Source organism: Dermochelys coriacea, chromosome 3, assembly GCF_009764565.3.
Source record: "Dermochelys coriacea isolate rDerCor1 chromosome 3, rDerCor1.pri.v4, whole genome shotgun sequence".
NCBI classification, from domain to species: Eukaryota; Metazoa; Chordata; order Testudines; family Dermochelyidae; genus Dermochelys; species Dermochelys coriacea.
The window spans coordinates 201,692,015-201,715,915 of record NC_050070.1 but is presented as its reverse complement, the minus strand read 5'-3'; the positions used below and the strand labels follow the sequence as shown (position 1 = coordinate 201,715,915).

Below are 23,901 nucleotides of genomic sequence, written 5' to 3'. Positions count from 1 at the left end.
GTGGAAAATATGAGGTATCAGAGAGTTTATCATGGGGAGAAATAGCTTCAAAAGAGAGGAGGAAGGAAGCAGTGGAATGGGAATGGATCAGGATTTCCTGTGGGATGGCTGCCTTAAAATGGACAAATTAATAGTGTAGAAGAGTAGGAGTCACAACTGTGAACACAGAGGAAGCAGCAAAGCCTAGAGTTGAGTTGGCTAATACCTATCTTGTTCGTAGATCCTTCTGCTTTTTTTTTTTCACACAATAAGTTGTCTACGTATCATGTTGAAAACTGCCAGCAGAATAACGTGTTGCACAACTCTTACTGAACAAACCTCTTAGTTCTTTGAGCAGATCTCTGTTTTGCTAAATCTTTTAGTAGTTGCCTTATACAGAGAGCAGGTGGAGTATTTCTGCTCTGTGGAAGCTTACAGCATTATTACAATTGGGCTTGGTGCACAGCTGTCTCTAGAGGTACTTGCATAAATCGTTTGAAAAAAGGGGGAAATGTTGGAGGAGAAAAGGAGTAAGACTGAAACTGATTACTTTAAAAGTGACTGATTTTTTTTCTTCTTTTTCTTAGTATTACCAGAACCTTTGCATCAGGTAAAACAGAAAAGGTGATCTTTCAGGCACTTAAGGAACTAGGTCTTCCCAGTGGAAAGGTATTTGCCAATTTAAAATAACATTTTTTTATTAAGCAATCACAGAATCAATCAGATTATATCGTTATGTGTTAAGTCATTTGTGTCATGTGAAAAAAACATGCCTTGTGTTCTCAGACAGCTTCGTCATCACTTCACTTAAACAGGAATATTTACTAATGAGGTTTATACTAAATGGTACCAAAGTTAGCTAGGACTTTTTTCTGATGTCCCAGTGTGTTGAATATTTAAATTCAAACATTCACATGGTACCTTGAATGATTTTTTTTAACTTCAACAGGCAAAATAAAGACAATGTCCTTTTATTTACTATTTTACATATTTATTATTATTATTTATTTTATCATTCACAGACTTAATGTTACCATGTAGTCAGAATATAAGTGCACGAAACAGATTTGGGGTAAGGAAAAAATGGAGAGCTCTTCTCAGAAAATATAAATAAAGCTATGTGCATTAGGCACAGGTTACTAATACTTTTCTAATACTCAGACATGCTGATAAAATAGAATAAGTAAACTGGCTCTTGCTAAATCAATCTTTACGTTTTCTTTTCAGAATGATGAAATTGAGCCTCCCGCTTTTACTTATGAGAAATTTTATGAACTAACCCAAAAAATATGTCCTCGTACGGACATAGAGGAACTCTTTAGGAAGATGTAAGTTAAATATTAAACTAATTTTAATTTGTTTTACTGTCATTTTAGTCTATTCCTAGTATTACTGGTACAATACTGAACATGGTAAAGAATTCCCAACCGTAACTCCTAATACCATGTATAGTATTTGCAAACCAAGTCACATCTACATTTTCTTGTCTTTTCCCCCAAATTATTAATGTAAAAGTTAACTCTGTATTTTAGAGCAACTTTTACATGAGTTAAAAGAAGCACCTGGAACTTTTTTGCATTGGCTTTACTAACTACCTACAGTTTTAACCTGCTTCTTTAGGTTATTAACACAGTATGTGAACTAACTAGATTAAGCAAGAAGTCTAAAAGTTTGTTCAATCAGATTCTTCTCAAATGGAGGACTTACATGTTGTTTTCTAAATTAACATTTGTTAAATCATACTGAGAAGAGAGGGTATTTATTATATTGTAGCAAGCATAGACTGTTTGTTTGCCTTGACAGTATCTGTTCATTTTGAGAATACATAGCTACTTCCAGTGTTAGGAAACTGCAAGGTTTAGAAAGTATCAACAATGTCAACATGTAAATCATACCTACTGTAGCATCCTACATGAAAACTTACTTTTTCTAATAAATTTCTTTTCAGCAATGGAGACAAAACTGATTATTTAACGGTAGACCAATTAGTGAGCTTTCTAAATGAAGTAAGCTTTTTCATACATTAACTACCATACAAGTCTGTCTGCAGTGGCTTGCTTCTTCCAGTCTTCTCATTGCATGTATCATGCCATCATTTGCTGTGCTTTTGATCTGCTGATCTTTTCATTTTGGCAATATCCAGGTGCAAAAATCAGCTCCAACCGTATATGTTCTTGTGCTTTCTCTGTGTTGGCTTTGCGGATTGCTTCTGTTGATTACTTGCTGTGGTGTGAAGCTATTGTTGTGTATGTTTTATACATTTAATACTGTTATATACAATGTAATTTCAACTAAACTATACTCAGTGTTTTGTTATAAGCAGTTATTTTACGTTTAGGCATCTGATTGCTGAATCTGAATAACAGAAAAATGAAGTGGGTTTTTATATGTAGTGGCTTGATTCTCCACTATCAAATATTTTCTGTTTATTACAAATCTATGGATCATAAGGATATTTTAATGGATTGTATGTGATTCTGAAAATATTAAAAATATGTAGCATAGAAGGAACTATAATGGCAGCAGTATTTCTAAAATGCACATTTATTAGCAAGAGTCTGCAGTGTTTCTTCAGTCTAGTCTCTGAAAAAGTACTTTATTGAAGTGTGTGATTTTCTTCTATTTCTAAAGCATATTAAGATAAGTGGGAGTATGATTTACAGAGTTACACACCACTTAAGTGAATTTGACAGAATTTACTTGAAACAAATGAAGTATTGTGAACACCAAGTAATTCCCCAGCTTTTGTACCACAAAAATCTTTTTTTTCCCCAATGGACTGCAGAATTGTATTCCTTCTCTATAGTCTTTGAGCGAACTGACAAGTTATACAAGAACAAACTTAAACAAGAACAGCAACAGCAAATTGCTATTTTCTCATTTCTCTATACAGAGATTTAAGCATGCATCGGTGTATCTAAAAGAGGGCCCCTTTGCTCCATGTTCAAAAAGCAGTATATACCTTATTGATCACCAAAAGTGAACCAAACAAAGGATTTTTTAAAAAAGAAGTAGAGGAAAACTAGTGATGAAATGAACACTTTTACCGCGGTCCAATGGACTAGGCACATGGAGTAAACCACACTTCAGTGGCTGCCCCAAATGTGGCCCAACCTTGCAAACAATTGCATACGTGCTTCACCTGACTACTATGAGAAGTCCCATTGAAATCCATGGTCACAAAGCTAAGCATAAGTGTAAGTGCTTGTAGGAACGGGGCCATGATTAGTATGATGTGTAAATATCCACACCCCGAGTGACATAAATTACACCGACTTAGCACCACGTGGACAGCACTATGTCGGTGGCAGAGGTTTCTTCTGCCAACATAGCTACTGCTGCTCGGTGGGGTGGGTTATATAAGTCAAGAGGAGAACTTCTCCCTTCGGCTTAGAGCGGCTCTCTAGTGTAGTCATAGCCTGAGTAGAGTTTAATGTGTTGGTCGTGATGTGTAAGGCCTTAAGTGACCTGGACCTACTTACCTAGAGACATCGTCTCTCTCTCCCTTCACATATGGCCTGCACTCTCTGTAGTCCGCACAGGTGCTCATGCTGGAAAACGTAAAAGCTTATTGAGAGAGATGAGATGGGCAAGATAATGCTGTTATTGGACCAACTTCTGTTGCTAAAAGAGACACAGAGCTCTTCTTTAGATCTGGGAAAGGTACTCAGAGTGTCACAGATAAATACACGGTTGTTAAGCATAAGAGCTAACAACATGTTTAAAGGGGCCATTGAGAGTGAAGTGGGCCATTAACAACTCTGCAGTCATAGAACCAAGGAACCAGGGTCACAGATTGTTGAAAGAGACAGTAAAGGGTTGTGCAGATTTCCTTTGAAGATGAAGGCTGTGAGGCCAGATATGGAGTGATTGTTTTATGGTTGATATAGTGTGTTTTGCTCTTTTGGTCATTTTTCTGTGCAAGTTCATTTGAGAAACGTAGTGATTGTCTCATTTCACCCATATTTGATGGGACCACATCCTGAAAGCATCTTTCCAGCATAGGCGCTGATTTGTATTTTCCTCGGGGGCTGCTACATCCCCATTCCTCCCTCAGGCCACGCCCTCACTCTGCCCTCTTGCTCCCCGCCTCCACCGAGGCCTCCGCCTGCCTGCCGCTGGCTGTTCTCCGCCCTCCTCCAAGCACCTTCCCAGCTGCCATAGGGCTGCTCAGCGGCACTGCCGAACAGCCGTGTCTTGTGGGTGCTGAGCAGTCATTTTTTTTCTATGGGTGCTCGAGTCCAGGAGCACCCATGGAGTCAGTGCCAATACTTTCTAGAACACCATCTCTGGCCTTCAGATAACCCTCCCAACCTCACCAAGCTCATCATCAGACACAAAGCTCTGCACAAACCACGACATACCACTCAGTGGCACCAGACCCTGCCGGAGCAACAGATGCAAAACCTGCAGACATCTCTCCACTGCTACAATGATCAAGACCCCTCGCAACACACCTTTTAAAATCCATGAGTCATACACATGCCTATCTCAACATATGGTGTCCCTTGTCCAGTGCATCATATGGCCCAATAACAACTCTGTGGGTACAGCACTGTGTGTGTAGATGTGCCCCAACTCTCCTTTGTTCTATGGTTGCAGAAGTGTTAATGGCCCCCTCATTTTGAAATGGTCCTTTGCAACATGTTAACTCCTATGCTTAACAGTCTGTTCCACCTTGTACTTAGCTATGACGCTGAGTATCTTTCCCAGAACTGAAGAAGAGCTCCGTGTAATTCAAAAGTTTGTCTCTTTCACCAGCAGAAGTTGGTCGAATAAAAGATATTCCCTCGCCCACCTTGGTCCATCCCATGTCCTGGGACACACATGGCTACAGCATCCTGCAAACAATAAAAGTTTATTAACATTATAAAAAAGAGGTGGCCGTGGCAGGGTGTTCTTAGTGAGGATGGGCCCTGGGACTTCTGAACTTGTTTCCACTTTGTTCCAAAATAGCCTCAATTTGATGATCTTCCAGGCATGTTGTAGGTTGCAAATCAATTTGTTTGATAGGGTTTTTAGGGAAGGATGAGGGTATCTCTGATTTGGGAGTGAGGCTTTCTGGAGTTTTTCCATTTTTTTTTTAATTGGCTGTTGGCTGAGGTAAATTGTTAGCTCCATTTTGACTGTTTAATGCTGCAGGCTGACAGTTAATTTAATTATGTATCTTTATTAATGCTGGTGAGTTGTTTTATAAGTCTAATTATTGTCAGGCACTTGTGTGCATGTGTTCTTTTTTTTAAAGTTAAATCAAAGAAAAGGAAAAATAATAGAAAAATGAAACAGACCTAAAGCTACTGAGATTTTCTCCTGCCATTTACTTGCAGCCACAGATTTTAGCTTTGGTCTACGTGTGTAATTATCAAAAGTAGTAATTCAGTACAGGCTGGCCTGGACTCCTGCTTTCTGCTAAGCAAAGAGATAAGATGAAATGGGAGATTGGATCCTTCTTGTTTAATAAGTTTTCCTTTTCTGTTTTGGTGGAAAGGGGCCAATATTTCTGGACCTCATAAATCCCAATAATGAAACTGGTTTCTAGCAAATCATGAGTTTTCACATATCGCAAGTAGTTATCTGGCTAGGAGGTAATGGCTAGGTGCCGTATTTGGAGAGCATCTGTTTTCTTCCCTCTTTCTCTTCCAAAGTAAACAGGCACCCTCTACCCCTGCCCCCCTTAAATGATTTACCCTCCTTTTGTTAAGGAACATCTAGTAGAAAGGTATGGATCCTGTCTAATGTGGTAATTAGAACAAGCAACAGCAGCTTTGCTGGACATATGTGATTAGTCCTGGGGGCTTTATGCTTTTCATATTGGTCAACTATGTTGTTTTGCATTATAAATTCCCTGTGCCAACAAATTCACTAGCATAAAACATTTATGCAGGGGATCCTGCTTGACATTCCTTTTTTTTTATATATAACATCACACAAATTGTCAGGAATTGTTTTAATTAACTAAACTAGAGACGTATGTTTGCTCAAATGGGAAAAAAAATAAGATAATGAGCAGTGATCATGATGACAACAAAATATTACTGTAGTTCCCTGCAATAATTTTTTGGCTGTGATTGCTAAGAAGCATTGTTTGCCTTCTCCCATCTATTTTCTTCCCTGTGTCACCGCTGTTCTATTTACGATTATCCATGGAAGAGTGAAGTGGGGAAGAGCACTCTTCTTTAATAGAGCCTCCCTCCTCTTTCTTTCAGTTGTTTCAAATGATGCATTTTTCACTAATGGTGCAAAGCTTGTCACGTGTGATTACATGTGGTCGGCTGTACAGTGCATGCTAGTGTTGTGCTCCTGAGAGATGCTTAGCAAGGTGTTGTGTTGCATTCAGCTGCTTACATTTCATATTTCATCTGAGATTTACTTAGATATCCAGATAGCCAACGTATAGTGAATGTAACAGCTATGCTTCAGATGTTGTCAACTGTCCAGAGCATTGATAAAAGGATGCTTCATTAACTGCATGTTTAAATGGGCATTAGTTGTAATTTCTTAGAATTAACCAGCCACACATGCCAATGTGTTGGTTGTAAAGCTAGATCAGGTTGCTTATTTTTGATTGGACATGGCTTGATATTGAACAGAATATCAAATATTTGTATGTAAGGAATTACAGCAAATGCTTATAGTGCCTTAGCCATAGACATCCCACACTGACCACTCCTAAATTATTGGTCAATAATATGGGGGGTGGCCTATGTTACATTTTTGAATGTAAATTACAGCTTCAAAACTGCACCTACCTGGGTAAAAGAGTTTCCATGGTCATATTTGTTTTGCTTTTGCATCTGCTTACATGCCACTACTCAGTTGAATTATGGTTTTAATTTTTTAATGGAGATCAGGCACACAGTGGTGCAGCTCTAATCCAGTGTGAATAAAAGTGAAAATCTCATTGCACACTCTAAAGTGAATGTGTCTGAATCAGGCCTGTAGAGATTTATTGAAGTCACTGATACCTACAGTGCCTAAATATAGTCCAAACAATATTTGTATCTGATATTATGAAATCCTACGTCAATTAATTGCTATAAATTTTGGGATGATACCGTGAAGATGTTGGTTTTTAATGATTTACATATTTCCTTTATGATCCTAAATTGATTTTTTTTCAGAAAGCTGAATGCCCCAGTAGCTATATGATTCGCAGAGATAATAGATACCAGTTACCATAATTCTAAATGCAGTTTTCGCATTGAATATTTGTAGCAACTTTTTTTAAAGTTTATTCTAGTCATCCATAGTGATGAGACACAAGTTTTATGAAGGGATAATTATGTACCATCAGTCAGGCCCATCAGTTTGTATGACCTACATAAAAGATTTCTGATGAAGAAGAGATTTACCGAGTTATTAAAGGATCTGCTGTTATTGTCAAAATTTTATTGGCACATACTTCACATATGTTATTTATTGTAATGAGTAAATAGCAATAATACATGTCAGATGAGCAAACTGCCTGTTGTTTTCATAGATAACTAGATTTAAATTTCTATAGTGCGGAAGTTACAATTGGGATATTCTGTAAGTTCTAGTTTAAAAAAATTGTCCAGCTCTTTCTTTCTCATCTGCAGTAATGAAAGTTCTTGGAATATAGCCTTGCAGTAAGTAGTCTTGCTAAATTATGTTATTTTTAACCTTAGCATCAACGAGATCCTCGTCTGAATGAAATTTTATTCCCATTCTATGATTCAAAAGAGCAATGCAGATAATTGAAACATATGAGCCTGATGAAGATTTGAAGAATAAGGTAAACAAAGTGGGAATATCTGTATATCAAAATTAATACCACATTTCTTTAGATACTTTAAATTTAAAAAGCAACCTAATGGACTTAGGAGCCTAAGTCCCAATGAGACTGAGGCCAGATCTCTACTATAAACTTACATCGGTGAAAAATCCACACCCCTGAGCAACGCAGTTATACTGACCTAACCCTCGGTGGATACAGTGTTATGTCAATGGGAGAAGCTTCTTTCACAGGTACATAGTAAATGCTATGTTAGCTTTAACCAAGCAATAGGGGTAAGTACCTTCGTGCTCTCCTAATCTTCTCTATAAGCCTGCAGAGGCCGAAGGCATAACGTAGCCTTGGGGGCTTGTCTAAGTTGTAGCATCCTACTCAGTCTTCTCTAAGCCTCAGTTTTGCCCAGAATCTCTGCAATACCACCAGCTGCGCATCTCCACCCCTGATGTGCTCCTCCTGCTTCAGGAATGCTTCCTACACAAGGATTGTGAGGAGCCAGTGGCTGTCTTCCTTGATTCCTGCAGCACAGAAAACAGGGCTGTGGGGTGCCTGTGACACCACTCTGGTCCTTTTGCCAGGAGTAAAGCAGTTGAGTGAGGGGTAAGGATCTCATCCTGTACATGTTGCTCCTAGTTACTCTGCTCTCCTTGCATCACACTATCTGCTAACAGATTGCTTATGAGTTTTTGCTAAAATTGAACGTGTGAGGTGATGGTCCCTCCATAACTTCTCAGGGCACTCCAGTAAAAAAAAGGGGAAGGCTTTCAACCAATCCTCTGGATATCAGATGGAAGATATCTCCTCTCAGTAGCAGGGTATTTCTTTTTAAAAAAATGATCGGTAGGACACCCCAAGATCCATTGTTTTCTCTTCTTGGAGTCACGGATGGGAATTTTGAATTCTATAGCTTATTTTGTTTTCCACCCCATACGTACCAGAAACTCCCCTTACTAATTACCTCCTTTTCTTTTTAATCTAATCCTATTCGTCACATGTTTAATGCAGTCATGGATCTACTGTCTAGATGCCAGCATATTCCAAGTTTTTTCCCATAATGTACAAGCTATAATGAAAATTGTTTGCCCCTGTTCAGAAAGATATGCACCCATGTTTTGGGTGGGCAGAAGATAAAGCAAACCAGTAGTTTATGAAGATACAGTTTCTTGTCTGCAAAATACCTATCTAGAAGCTGATGCCAGCATAAGCTTCTATACGGCTTTTATATTCTTTCAACCTATCATTGAGTCATGGTAGTGAATTGAGTTCTTTCTTTCTTTCTTTCTTTCTTCTGTGATGTATGTAAATGCAGAATGTCTCCTGCAGAAAAGTCGATGGGGTTTTTCTGATTTTTGTCTTTCCTTGGTGGGGTTAGTTCATTGTGGTTTCACCCCCAATGGAATTAGTGGGAGAAGGGGAGGAATTGGCCCCAGAATTTGTGGATCCCCAATGACCTGCCTACGTTGGGGATCCACAACTTCATCTGGCTTTAAACCATATTGTCCTCTTGTTGGGTGGTTGGTCCCTAGTCCAGTGTGGAGACACAACCAGACTAGGTTCTGTCCAGTATCAGATGGGGATGACATTTTGAAAAGCACATCATTCCGCCCCCACCAGTGTGACCTTGCATGCACCATCCATGTGAGGTCACACCAGTAGGTCACGCTGGTAGGAGAAGGCCCACACCAGTCCTGGAAGTACCATAATGTCTGCTATTCTGGGAATGCATGAGTTGCCACCCTACCCCAACATCCAATTGAGGCAATGGCTTATCTGTGTGGTGTCTGTTCTCTGTAGTCCTTTACAAGACCCCTATTTCATAAGGCACTTAGGAACATGTGTGCACTGAATAGCACCATGTGGGAGGCAAGACCTCATTCTCTGCACAAGAGCTGTAAGAAACCAGTCCTGCCTTGGTCACCGTACAGCAAGGGTAGTGAATTATTTTTTTGTCAAGGTTGAAATTTCTTGGTCAAGGTGTAGTCAAGGTCCAAACTCCAGAAAAAATAATTAAAATAATAACAACAATAATGATAATAAGTAAATAAAAAGATTTGGGGGTCCATTCAAAAGCAGCTGGCGGTCTGGATTTGGCCCACGGCCCACCTATTGACTACTCCTGCTGTAAGGTAAGGATCAGTAACTAGAACTCAATCCTTCCTCATGTGCTATGCAGTACATAAATGGCTTAGTAAGCTCAGGAGCTCTTTGGGAGAGTAGTTATAGACAGTTTCTCCTTCTGCTAGGTGGGGAGAATTGGCAACTCAGCCTCTTAATTATGTTCTCATTGAGGGAGGGCTTCCTTACGTTGCTAAAATCTTGGCAGATATCCACCAACTATACACAGTAGTGATTTTTTTTTTCACTCTCTTATACTTTTTCCTCCAGACTAATCGCATGTCGTGCTTGGAGCTACTTTATTCTGCTGTTTTTAAGTTCTTAGTGTGTATGTGGGGGGAAGTTAAATTTCTTAAAATGAGAATGTGTTGGGTTTTTTTTTTCATTTTCTCCTAACTCAAAACCAGCTGAAGGGATTTGGCTGTGACCAAGAATAGAAAGTTCAAAGCCCCCAAGTGAGATTTGTTCAGAAAGTTATGAGCAAGTGAAAGCTGGGGGGTTATGAATTCTCTGTTGGAACAAAAAGGTCATGTGAAACAAAGTAAAATTGGAGCTGCTGTGAGCCATCCCTTGCCAATAACAGAGCTCCCATGTCTGACATTAGGAAACATGAACTTCTAGTTCAAATTGCATTCCAATTGTGTCATGTCACTATTTAGATGGTTAACTGCCCCCCCCCTTTTTTTTTTTTTAGCATGAGGCCATTTTTAAAATAGATACCACAGACAGATTCTGATCTGGCTTACACCAGAATCTAGCCCCTCGTCTTTTACAATTTCTGAAGCACAAAACAAAAAGAGGTGGAAGAAACATACTATGAACCCTGTGGTCAAAGTTACTGTGCACACAAAGCCCCATTTTCTAACATGGCTTTGTTTATGCAGACAATGTTTTCATTTTCATTGTCAGGAAGATAATCTACTGTATATACGCTGAACAGTAGGATGGTTAGCAAAAGTCTCGAACCTTCCACGGTTTGGAAATAAATCCAAAATAAATTAACTTTCCAGGTCATGCTAATAGAATCTTTGGATTCCAGCCTTTGAAAGACTGGGAGAGTCTTGTACTTAAATTACTGTTGCTAATTTTCTTTCATCTGCTGTTATAAAATACCAGCACCTCTTCTGGGTAGCAGTGTCTGTGTTCCTTTAAACACTAACAATCTGTATTCTCTGCATAAATATAGAAAACACATAAAGCTATTTTTTCCTTCCAGGTCTCATATCAAGTGATGGATTCTGCAGATATTTGATGTCAGATGAAAATGCCCCAGTCTTCCTTGACCGTTTGGAATTATACCAGGAAATGGACCATTCTTTGGCTCACTACTTCATCAGCTCTTCCCACAATACCTATCTAACAGGCAGGCAGTTTGGCGGGAAGTCTTCTGTAGAGATGTACAGACAAGTGCTTTTGGCTGGTTGCAGGTTGGAAATATAAGATAATGGCTTTCATAGTTCATATTGTTTTAGGAAAATCAATTCATTTTATTTACCTCGGCAATTATATATGATACCATGTAAATATAATAAGTGTGAGAAATATGAAAAATATCATAAGTAAAATTCTTTATTGTACAAAAACGTATGGAAAGTGTCACCTTTAGGAAGTTGCAGTATTGTGCGGGGAAGGGGTGTGTTGGAAGATGTAGGCTGCACACTTCTGCAGTTCAGAGGGATTTGTGCTGTGTGATTAAGCCAGTCTGCGTTTACATGGATATCAGTTTGACTGCCAGTTTAACTACTTGCAGTGTGTAAATACGGTATATCCAAATTAGCTAACGAGAGAGTAAATAATGGAGTGCTGGTAAAAAAACAAAACAAAACAAAAAAAACCACTTTCACTCAGACATTTTACACTCTCACACGCACAGAGTTTAATGTAATATGTCCATAGTTATAAAATCAACTTGACATAAGAGTTTGTATATTACATACAGCATGAGAGGAATTGTAGTGCTTCTAAAATTGCATTGTTATTTACTCTAGCCTCTGCTCCTGAACAAGACAGATTGCTTGGAGTTTCTGTCAAATGGCTTATATATTTATGGATATGTTGTGAAAATTGACATAGTTGTTATTGGATTTTTAGATGTGTTGAACTGGATTGTTGGGATGGAAAAGGTGAAGACCAAGAACCAATAATAACGCATGGGAAAGCAATGTGTACAGATATTCTTTTCAAGGTAGAATTTATAGATCATTGATAACTTCAAATTTATAAGTCAAACTTTAAGCCCAAATCGTCTCTCCAACACCCAGACTGAGAAATTTAGCTGGCAAGTAGGGAGCTCTGCAGAGAGAAGGAATCCCACCCCACAACACTGCATGACTGGTCCTACATCCTAATGGAATGAATTATTTAAATAGGGGTGGGTCCTATGTCCTGAACTCTCAACAGCTTACTTCTGCCTCACTTCCTCTTCCCACCCTGTTCTGCATGAAAGCATGCAGGGAGTCCACTCAGGCCCTCTGCATAGTCTCTCCAAATCCTGCCACTCTTATGCACAGCAGAGTCAATAATGGCTCTGCTGCAAAAGTCCCCCTTACATGTGGAAGGGACTGGCGAAACACAGACGTTGTCCCTTCAGCCAAAATCCTCCTCTGGGCAAGATCAGCTGTCAGATCCCTATGTCTCCAAGCAGCATTGAGCTTGTGGCTCTAGCTACCATCTTCCTTCCTCAGGTGGAGTGAGAGTTTTTTAAACATGGAGTGGGAGTAAATGGAGAAATGAAATAGACCCACTTTGTTCTGTCTGTCTTTGCTTCATTTACTATAGAATCCATCATGTTCTGTGTCTGTAAAATATTTCTACTCATAATTGCCACTTGATGTGTTTTAACATGAACACTTTCTTTGCATTTTAAAGGATGTCATTCAAGCCATTAAGGAAACTGCATTTGTTACATCTGAGTATCCTGTTATTCTTTCATTTGAAAATCACTGCAGGTATAAAGTATATTCATCTTCCATTTTTAATACTGCAATGAAAGAGCAATTGCACCTATGATAAGGCTCATAATAGTTCAACTTTACTTGGAAAACTTTGTAACAGGGTTATGCAGATAAATTAGATATCACTTTGAAGAGATCATAGAATCATAGAATATCAGGGTTGGAAGGGACCTCAGAAGGTCATCTAGTCCAACCCCCTGCTCAAAGCAGGACCAATCCCCAACTAAATCATCCCAGCCAGGGCTTTGTCAAGCCTGACCTTAAAAACTCCTAAGGAAGGAGATTTCACCACCTCCCTAGGTAACGCATTCCAGTGCTTCACCACACTCCTAGTGAAAAAGTTTTTCCTAATATCCAACCTAAACCTCCCCCACTGCAACTTGAGACCATTGCTCCTTGTTCTGTCATCTGCTACCACTGAGAACAGTCTAGATCCATCCTCTTTGGAACCCGCTCTTCAGGTAGCTGAAAGCAGCTATCAAATCCCCCCTCATTCTTCTCTTCCACAGACTAAACAATCCCAGTTCCCTCAGATGTTGGCTTTAATGCAAAAGTCAAGCTTTGAATTGTTTTAATAATGCTGTGATTCAGCAGTGAATTACATTTGAAGGTCATATTAACTGAATAATATTTAATCAGCACGTTACTTTGGTTTAAATAAGTTCATGCATTTCAGTTATATTAGTTAGGGTTTTATAAACAGTTAAAGTAGTAGCAGGTTTTTGTTGCTGAATGATGGTTTGGGATTAACTAATGTCACTTTTTTCCAGCAAATACCAACAGTACAAGATGTCAAAATACTGTGAAGATTATTTTGGCGAGCTCCTTTTGAAGCAACCTCTAGAAACACATCCAGTATGTATCTTTAAAAATTGGGTTTATATCTTGTGCTAATTTTATTAGAGCTGTGTAGTAACTTGGGGTCACATCACCAATAGTGAAGAAACTTGTGTGTGCCTGAGCCTTAGTTTTCAAACATCTCTATTGATTTTGGGGCTTCTCAGTTTTTGGGTGCCCAACGTGTCCTTAGCTGGTTCATTTAATTTCTTCTGAACAAGATTTTGGGAAAGGACTTCTGGCAAGGGTTGGGTTGTCCCCATGCTGAGTCAAGCAGGGTTGCCTCCCCTATAAAATAGACCAAGTGCAGTCGGTCTTTGCTTGTGACCTCACCCACCTTGTCTCTCTGTAATTTCCAGTCATTGATGCTCTAATTAATGCTACACTGTATTCATGCTAAGTGGCACTATGTGCAAAAATCGTATTTAAATGAATCTCAGCCATACATGGCAGAGCATTACAGGATCTAATGATGAATACATCTCGTGGGTATAAGCAAGCACTGTAGCCAGTCCAGAGCTGGTACAGAAGAACATGGTGTCAGGAGTACAGTAAGACCAGAAACAGAAGGAACAAAGCAACAAAGTGCAGACAGAAAGAACAGCCACAAAGTTTGCAGGAACTCATCAACATGCCACTTTTCAATGCCCCAGAGAACTTCAGCTTTGACAAATCTTCACAGTGGACAGACAGTATTTTGCAAGATTTCGAATTGCAAACAAACTTTGGGAAGAAACTGGAGATATACAAGTATCTTCTTTAATTTATGTGGGGAAGCAATCAAAGCATATCTTTAAATCCTTTCACTTTACTCTAGACTGTCACAAAGATGAATATGAAAGGGTTCTGGCTATGTTTGATGCATACTTTATACCTCAGAGAAATGTGGTTTATATAAGAGAATGTTTTCATGAGAGAATTTAAGAACCAGGGGAAAATGTTGAATGTTTTGTAAGAGTTCTGCATACATTGGCTGAAAACTATGATTTTGGGAATGCAAAACGTGAAAATATCAGACACAGGCTAGTTTATTGGGTTAACAGATAAAAACCTTTCATAGCAGCTGAAATTGAAGAGAGATTTAACCTTAATCTCAGTTATTTAAATAGCAAAACAGACTGAACTATTGAAACAGTGAAACCTAGAGAAACTTGACAAACTTAAAAAACTGAAGCTAGCTTAGAAACTGTGTTAAAAGTTATCATCATAAAACCCCTGAGGCAAGAAGAGAGTGCTCCCAAGTTAACAATGACAATTCCAGCCTACATGCACAAGATGTGGAAAAAGTCCTATCTCAAGAGATTATGCATGTCCAGCCAGATGCACATGTGTAATAAATTTATGAAATATGGATATTTTGCAGCTGTTTGCACCAAAACAGTCATGGAGTTGACTCATATCACAGACAACCAAGAGCCATTGTTTCTGGTATCTATTACTTGTGATGACATAGATAGAGCCTTGCAAATCTGCAGATATCTGCTTTATATCCGTGGATATCTACGTCCACGGATGCGGTTGTATTGTTTACCATCTTTGCTGATTGTGGATCAAATGCAGCTCCAAATTTTTGTATCCACGCAGAGCTCTAACAGTGACATGGGTGTGAATACAGATACATATAAAACGGTGGAGTGTGGATCACAGGTTGGATAGAAGTTAATTATCGTGGATGCAGATCGGATGTGGATCCAAATCTTTGTATGCATGCAGGGCTCTAAACATAGAACCTAACCTGGAGAGTAGCAAGACTATTGACTTTAAAATTGACTCAGGAGCTGATGTCACAGTCATCTTAGAAGGGATTTACAATCATGTTCAATCCCTCTCAGAGCTGAAGTCACCTGACACAGCTTTGACCAGCCTTGGAGGTATACTGAATGGCATGGATCAGCTCACCACAGAAACAACTTACAAAGATAAAAGCTATGCATTCAGAGTGCATGTGATCAAAGGATCAAAGGTGACAACCTTCTCAGCTGCAGCATGGCAGTTATGATGGGCCCAGTGAGAAAGGTGGAAGAACTTGATGGAGGATTTGGTGATATTGGACTTCTGAGAGGCTATCGAGTACAAATCAACTTAAGAGACAATGCTGAACCATACAGTGTATAGACACCCACACCAGAGACACCTTGGAAAAGACTAGTTGCAGGTTTATGCAAATTCAGAGGACATCACTACCTGCTTATCATGGTCTATTTTCCCAGGTTTATAGAAATAATGTACTAGAACGACATAACATGTCACAGTGTTCTTGAGAAACTGAAGTGCCCTTTGGCTCACTTCGGTTATTTCAGAACAATTGGTGACAGGCAACAGACCACAGTTCACTGCAGCAGAATTTAAGTCACTCTGAACGAAATGTGATTTTGATCATATCAGTAGCAGCCCATGTTACCCACAAGCAAATGGAGAGGCTGAGAGCTGTACAGACTGCTAAGAAAATCCTACAGCAGAAAGATTGATTCCTTGCTCTTCTGAGTTATAGATTCGCACCAATAACAGCTACTGGATATAGTCCAGTACACTTGCTGATGGGAAGACAACTCAGCACTACTGTTCTGTTCTTTGGAAAAGAACCTATTTCTAAAGTGGCCAGACAGAGAACTGCCAAGTCTAGAACCTGGTGGCCATGTTCATGTAAAAATGGATGGAGAAAAAGGATGGACAACTTCAGCTGTCATATACAAAACAAAACACAAAAAAAAAAAACCTCTGCACCAATATAATATGTGATCTTGACTGACGGTGGAGAAGTCAAAAGAAACCATTGACAGCTACAATTTGTTCCTCAGAAAGAACAATCAACAGATAAAATGCTACCGATGGCAGAGTCAAAACAAGAAGAAGAGCCAGTCTTTCCAAGCAATGGACAGCCAGATGCTAAACTGTACTAGGCTGTTCAGCCACTAGGAGGCACTGTGTCAAATACCTTATTTAAATGAACCTCAGTCACACCTGACAGAGCATTAAAGGATCTAATGATGAACACATCTGGTGTGTATAAGCAAACTCTGTAACCAGTTCATATCTGGTACAGAAGAACATGACAGATGCAAAGTAATTGATCATATGTGCCTGAAAGGGAAGGGTGTAGTGCCTTCAGCTGCGTCTTGTATCTCATGCTTCATAGTCCAGACCAAGCTTTGGAGTCTGGGCTGCTATCAGTGCTGCATTAGGAACTGAATCGGATGAAGAGCTCCAAGCAGAAGCAGCAACTGGAGGAACAGTCAGGAGAACTAAAATCCACATGCATTTCAGTCTCATACATAGCCAGGAAATATAGCAAATGCTGGAGCATTCTTAACAGGCCTACCAATATTCAACTTTGGTCTAATCTTCTATTTTCTAGGGCGGGGGTTCTCAAACTTCATTTTACCGCAACTCCCTTCTGACAACAAAAATTACTGTATGACCCCAGAAGGGGGGACCAAAGCCTGAGCCCACCTGAGCCACGCTGCCCAAGGGCTTCAGCTCGAGGCAGGGGGCCTTTAACCTGAGCGCTGCCGCCCAGGGCTGAAACCCTCAAGTTTCGGCTTTGGCCCTGAGTGGTGGGGCTCTGGCTTCAGCCCCGGGCCCCAGCAAGTGTAAGCCAGCCCTGGCAACCCCATTAAAATGTGGTGCTGACCCACTTTGGGGTCCCAACCCACAGTTTGAGATCCGCTGTTCTAGGGTCTACATATGCTCTTCCAGGGCCTGCCCACTGCTTTGCACAACCCATTCAAACTCTCTAGCAGCAGCCACCAAATGGCAGAGGTGAACAACTGCTATCAGTTGCAGCACACTGCCAAGAAAGACAGGCAGAAGGAGATTCCTTTGACTTACCTTCCTGCTACTGCCCCTGGTGACTACTAGGCCCTTTTGCCTAGTGACACCTTCTCCAGGGCTGTGCTTTTTTCTCTTCTCTTAAATTTGACAGGGATAGTTAGAATGCAAGAATGCATAATAGAGATCATGTTGCCATACTCAGAGGGGTATGCAGAGATGTGTGGCTGGCTGTAATATCCCCAACCTGAGCACGGTCCTCACAGGTGGCTGCTTCTCATGGCCCTGTGACCAGACAGAAATGGTGCCACACCAAGAGTTCTGTGGCTACTTCTGCTTCGGAACCCAATTCTAGCCTCATCTGGTCTCTGCTCTTTAGTGTGCTCACTGTTTTATGTTTTGCTTTTATTCTTGCCTGTCTCTAGTTTTGTCACTCTGCCTCCTCCATGCACACATTCATAAAGCAAACTTTCAAAAGGCATCTGGTGCAAGTTGGAAACTTGCCTTTCATGAGTAGTTTTATTCTGTCCTAAATGTCCCCGGAAGGAAAACTCAGGACAGGCGTGAGACTGCCTGAAGCCGATATTTTCCCAGAGGGGTACCTAGCTAACCTTTTAATTGCAGACAGGTATTTTAGAGGTAGGGGGAATGAAACCTGATTGTACTGACATCTAGTGGAGTTAAAACATATTCACTGCTGGTCCCAGGGGTGATAACCTAGAGTTCCCTTTATCCTCAGTGTCCACGTGGAGACTGTTGCACACGATTCCCTTGCTGGAACTGAATGATTGAGTTCTCTTGATTATAATGGAGAAATAGATATTAACTTGGAAGCATATTGCATCAGTTGTTGTTTGTTCCACATACTGTTTGCCACTTTTGTTTGCTTCTCCTTGTATTTGGGTATCAGGGTGTGGTGCAGAGGTGGGCAAACTATGGCCCGCGGGCCACATACTGCCCACAGGACCCTCCTGCTCCGCCCCTGAGCTCCTGGCCCCGGAGTTTAGTCCCTGGCCCCTCCCCTGCTGTTTCCTCTCCCCCTCATCCTCAGCGTGCCGTGCCACGCTCTGGGCAGCCAGGCAACGCAGTTGCAGAACCGCAGCCTGACCCGGTGCTCTGGGCTGCGCATTGAGGGGACAGGGAGAAGATGGGGTTGGATAGAAGGCAGGGGAGTTTGGGGGTGTGGATAGGGGTCGGGGGGTCAGAGGGTGGGGAACAGGGGGGTTGGATGGGGCAGGAGTCCCAGGAGCAGTCAGGAATGAGGGGGGTTGGATGGGCAGCAGGGGGCAGTCAGGGGTGGGGGATCCGGGGGTGGTCAGGGGACAGGGAGTGGGGGGTTGGATGGGGCAGGAGTCCCGGAGGAGTATCGGGGGGCAAGAAGCGGGGGCATCGGATAGGAGGCGGGGGCCGGGCCATGCCATGCCTGGCTGTTTGGGGAGACGCAGCCTCCCCTAACTGGCCCTCCATACAATTTTGGAAACCCGATGTGGCCCTCAGGCCAAAACATTTGCCCTCCCCTGGTGTGGTGGGTTGACAGTGGCTTCCCCCAGAGGCTGTTGATGCTGGTCCGGCACAGTGATAGAGCTGACTATTATTTTTGTATGTGATGGCTGAATACCTAGAAACTCCACCCACTCCAAAGAGATCTGCCTCCCTGTTCTGGGATTCCTTACTAACCCTGGCTATATCTTCCAGTCCCAACTCACTTGTACCTCAGTGTACCCCTTGTCCTTTTCAGCTGTGATCCTGGGTAACAGATCCTTTCCCCATTTCTTTCCCAGGCCCAAGGGGAGTGAGCCACACCACCCAAATCTGTACTCCTGTGTGTCCTGGGGCTTGTACCAGGGGATCCTGTCCTGTGCTCTGCCCACCTCAGAGTGGAGAGTGATGGGCCAACAGATGTTATGCCTCTCCCTTCCCAATATGGAGCAAGTCATTTAATGATACTTAGCACATACGTAGCATTTGTCATTTGATACCATCCACAAACATCAAAGACATGCTCCTACAAACCCTTACTGGCAGGTATAGTCCTTATCCCCTGGCTAAGGACTACTCGCATAGATAAATCTTTGCAGGGTTGTGCACTGGTTGCTGGAATCTCATAATACGGCAGTGAGTTAAGATGGGTAAGTATTGTTAGTCACATTTAGCAAATTAGGAAATTGATATTGGGGACCTGAGGTTAAGCGACTAGCCCAAAATCACACAGCAAGTCAATGTGTGAGTTGATACTTCAGTCTCCTGACTTTACTGTTGCCAAGGTGGTGTGACCCTGTGGATATGGCAGTGGACTAGGAATCAGGAGAGGTGGGTTTTGTTCCTGCCTATGCTACTGATCCGTGGCATTACTTCTGTCACTTTGTTGCTCTCTCTGCCTTAGTTTCCCCTCCAACTCTGTCTCTTGTCTATTTACATTGTAATTTCTCCAGAGGAGGGACCCCTTTGCTATTTACTATACAGTGCTCAGATGATAAATGCTTTATTTTAAAGCTATATAACCTCTTCCTGCCTTGTTTTCCCCATCTGTAAAGTGAGGATGATGATACTTTCCTGCCACACTCTTGCATTGTGGTAGTTAATTTTTGTGAAATGTTCTGTGATCATCAAACAATAAGTATTAATGTAAAGTATTATTATTACCGATTAATTTTTGAAGTATTTTTCTTCTGGATGGCAGTCAGGCAGCAATCCATTCTGTCACTTATGAAAGATGTGAGCAGCAGAGAGAAAATATTAGAGCAGAATTCAGGTTTCAGATGATTTGATAAATAATAAGGTTCTTACCAATGTAGGTTGTTTTGTTTTTTATCAGCATGTTCTCATTTTTAGAATTTAGCAAACCTTAACGTGAGGTGGAAATAATAGACGTCTAAACATGTTTTGTTAAAAGGGGCAAGAGTATCAATTAGACAAAACAGCAAGATAGGTAAACAAAATTCAAGGATTGCACATTAGCTGTGCTTTTAAATCCAGAATGTGGCTAACTTAAGATCGGGAGGTTCTCAAACATCGTCCTTCAAAATAATCTGATAAGAGTGAAAAAAGAGGGACATTATTACCTGAACATACAGAGATAGCCAAAGAGGTTATATGAACCTCTTTAATATTTTTAATATTTTATTGATGCAACATAAAATCCTGAGCAGAAGAAGAAAATAAATGAATGACTTTTTCAGTGTCCCTGCATTCCTGTTGATATTTTCATGTGACTATTGTTTTTATTCTGATGTATTCAGAGTTTTTTGTGTGTGGCTCATTACAGGAATATGAGACAATAAGGAGTTTACATTATATAGGCCAAATGATCCCATCCACTTCCATGAGCGGAGAGGGATGGGATCCTGTGTTTCTCATTTCGGGGGGGGATGGCTGCCAGGGAAGCAGAAGTCCTCCCTTTAGGTCATTGTCTCCATCTTGCCCTGGCTGCAGAGCAGCCCCTCCGTGGTTCTGCTTAGTCAGGGCTTGTCTTCGCTACCGGGGTAAGTCAACCTAATTTACGCTACTCCAGTTACATGAATAACTTCGCTGAAGTCGACATAGCCTAGGTCGACTTACCGCAGTGTCTTCGCTGTGCCGCGGGGTTGACTGGAGAGCGCTCTGCTGTCGAGTTAGTGGGTCTTCACTAGACCTGCTAAATTGACCCCAGCTGTATCGGTTGCATCAGCATCGATCTCCCTGTAGTGAAGAGCAGTCCTCAGTGTTCCTTGCTCATGCTGGTCCTAAAGTCAGAATCCAGCCCAAAATATGTGGTCAAAGAGGTTAAATGAGAAGATCATTGCAAATCATGCTCAATAAGCCCTTCTCTCCATTTTTGTAGCTTGAACCAGGAAGACCCTTACCGTCCCCGAATGATCTCAAAAGAAAGATACTCATAAAAAACAAAAGGCTGAAACCTGAAGTGGAAAAAAGTAAGTAAAGTTCATTGAACCTTTAGATTAATACAAAAGTATGGACTTTAGATAACAGAACAATGTTCTACCAAACTTTTCAAAATGAAGGATATACTTTATATTCACTATGCATGACATTTTGTTTTCACTCGTGTTTCATATCAGTGGCATAGTTTTGCCCTCTGTGTAAATGTGTAGAGATTATAAATACATATAATTTGAAATGGAATTCTGGGTCATAATCTGATTGCTGTTCACGCTAAAATGTAACACAGATGGAATCTGTTGCAGAGCAGGTGTGCTGTCATTGTTGTGTTTTCCACACCTGCCAGGGTGAACTAAAACTGAAATGGAATTTCAAATGACTCTTCTTTTCTTGCCAATCCTGGCATTCTTCTGCTGTGCACGAATAATGATGTTGGGGTATTCCTGGTTCCTACTATGGCCATGCTGATTGGCCCTGGACCTTCTCCCATTGAAGACGGTGGCTAAACTCCCATTGACTTGAGGGTTGGTTCATACAGTGCAACTTACAAGCACAATTCAGAAATAACATTGAGGTAAAATTCCCATTCCAATATGGAATGTCGTATCAGGCCATGAAAGTGATCAGCCATCTGTTACCCAGGACTTGCTCACAGCAGTAATGTGTTTGATCCAAAGGCTCTTGAAGTCACTGGAAAAATGCCCCTTGACTTCACTAGGCCCTTACTGATTGCTTCTTTCTTTTTTTGATCCAGCATTGGTAATAACTGTTTTATCAAACTGTCCCTAACAAAAATGGGTTTTAAGTTCTTTTGTAAACCTTTGCTGCTGACAGAAGACCTGACCCGAATTGGTACTGAGTACCCACAACTCCTATTAAATTCAAGCCCCTGTCAGAATCAGGCCCTAGTTATTTAGCATTTTCTTCATGTAATTTGAGTTAAAATATTTAATTATGAATAAGAATAATTTGTTTCATGGCTAACGTTTATTTTCTCTCTGTTTTTTATTTTTTAAACAGAACAGCTTGAGGCACTGAAAAGTATGATGGAGGCTGGCGAAACAGCTGCTCCTGTCAATATCCTAGAGGATGACAATGAAGAAGAAATAGAAAGTGGTAAGGATTTTATAAGCGATGCTTCTCAGGAGTTGCTTGCCTGCTGGAAAAGGAGGGAGGAGTACAGATAGACATTTGCCACTGAACCTCAGTAGAAGCCTTTTCATATAACTGCTTCACTTTAACCTGACATATCCTTCCAAGCACTGTCTTTATAGGCTTCCCACTTGTAACATAAACTCATACGTACGTTTATTTGTTTAGATTTTAAATAGTGACTCTGTGAACCTGAAGCGCACGTAAAATTAAATAAGTGAAAATGTTACAAAGCAAATTAGACCATTAGAAAAAGAAGTTGCATTAACCCTTTCATTGCACCTGCTGTGTTGCTATTCCCTTGGAACATGGTTCTGCTTTTGATCCCATTTATTTTGTTAATTTGTTTCTTTGCAATTTATCTCCGGGTTAACCCTTTGAGATCTCTGGGGTGAGGAGTTGTATACAGGGGTAGGATAACACAACAGCAAAAATACACTGAGGAAAAACGGAGATTAAAAAGGCTACAGAAGAAGAAAAGCAGAATGTAGCTGTGAAGATATATGTATTGCAGTTGCATCTGCATAGATGGTCAAGTCATGTGTGTTTAGTCTAAGTAGTTGAGAGAAGAGCATTGTGCAAAGTCCAGGAGGGAACCACGGAGCCCTTGCCAATGGATGCAGTCTACAGGCATGTGACCTTCATCTTTTAATTGGTCTCGGTGTCAAAGGCGGGGAGTCACAAAGACCCATTAGCAGCCCATCTGATCACTCTCCATCCGAAGCGATTGAGCCTTACCCATAGATGTTGTGGAAGGTCAAAACCAGCTTGCTGTACTATTGGATCTGTTATGAGATAGGCATTGACTGCGTATGAATCTTGTTCTTGCTACCTAGTTCTTCACCTGGAGGTGAGATCAGGAATTGTCCAAACAGGGTACCTTTAGCTAAAATAATGGGTTAGCGGATTAAACGCACCTTTTAATAGGCAGGGGGGAAGGGATAGAAATGGTAGAGTAGGATCTGCAACATTTTTATACAGTTATGGGAGATGATTTGTATTTCTTCCTGATGTAAATTACACTGTGTATGCAAAAAACTGCAGTATCTCTTGCAACTGCTAGTATCCTGCCAGTATCTCTTGCAACTGTTAATTTAATTTTTCAATTCATTTATAAGCACTACAAAAGAAGCTATTTCTCCCATGTAATGAATACCAATCTTTTCTCACATGTTGGTTTGAATTTGTCCATCTGTGTGTTAATATCTCTCTTCACACATACAATATGTTGCCAATGCAGTCAGGAAATGCTTTGGATCTACGTTGTTCCTGGCTTGCGAAGGCCAGTGGGGAAAATACTGGGCCCATTGCTTATGGGATTGTCAGTGCCTCTCCTAGAGAGGGCAAATGGCCTGTTGCTTTGAAGGAAGCAATAGTGCAGCCTCTAGTCACGTGTTCATTGCTGGATGCTGGCAATCTAACTAATTATTGATGAGTATTGAATCTTCTCTTCCCTTCTTGGGC

General features: G+C 40.8%; 1 protein-coding gene across 1 annotated transcript in view; it reads left to right on the top strand.

Annotated features, from left to right (window-relative positions):
* The window catches only part of PLCB4 (phospholipase C beta 4), a 314,466-nt gene that overhangs the window by 211,621 nt on the left and 78,944 nt on the right, over positions 1-23,901 (top strand). The window contains 12 exon segments of the mRNA XM_043512117.1: positions 567-648; positions 1,207-1,307; positions 1,928-1,985; positions 7,629-7,674; positions 7,677-7,735; position 8,547; positions 11,064-11,274; positions 11,939-12,032; positions 12,716-12,795; positions 13,572-13,656; positions 21,227-21,317; positions 22,306-22,401. Of these exon segments, the coding sequence (XP_043368052.1) occupies positions 567-648; positions 1,207-1,307; positions 1,928-1,985; positions 7,629-7,674; positions 7,677-7,735; position 8,547; positions 11,064-11,274; positions 11,939-12,032; positions 12,716-12,795; positions 13,572-13,656; positions 21,227-21,317; positions 22,306-22,401 (1,004 nt within the window).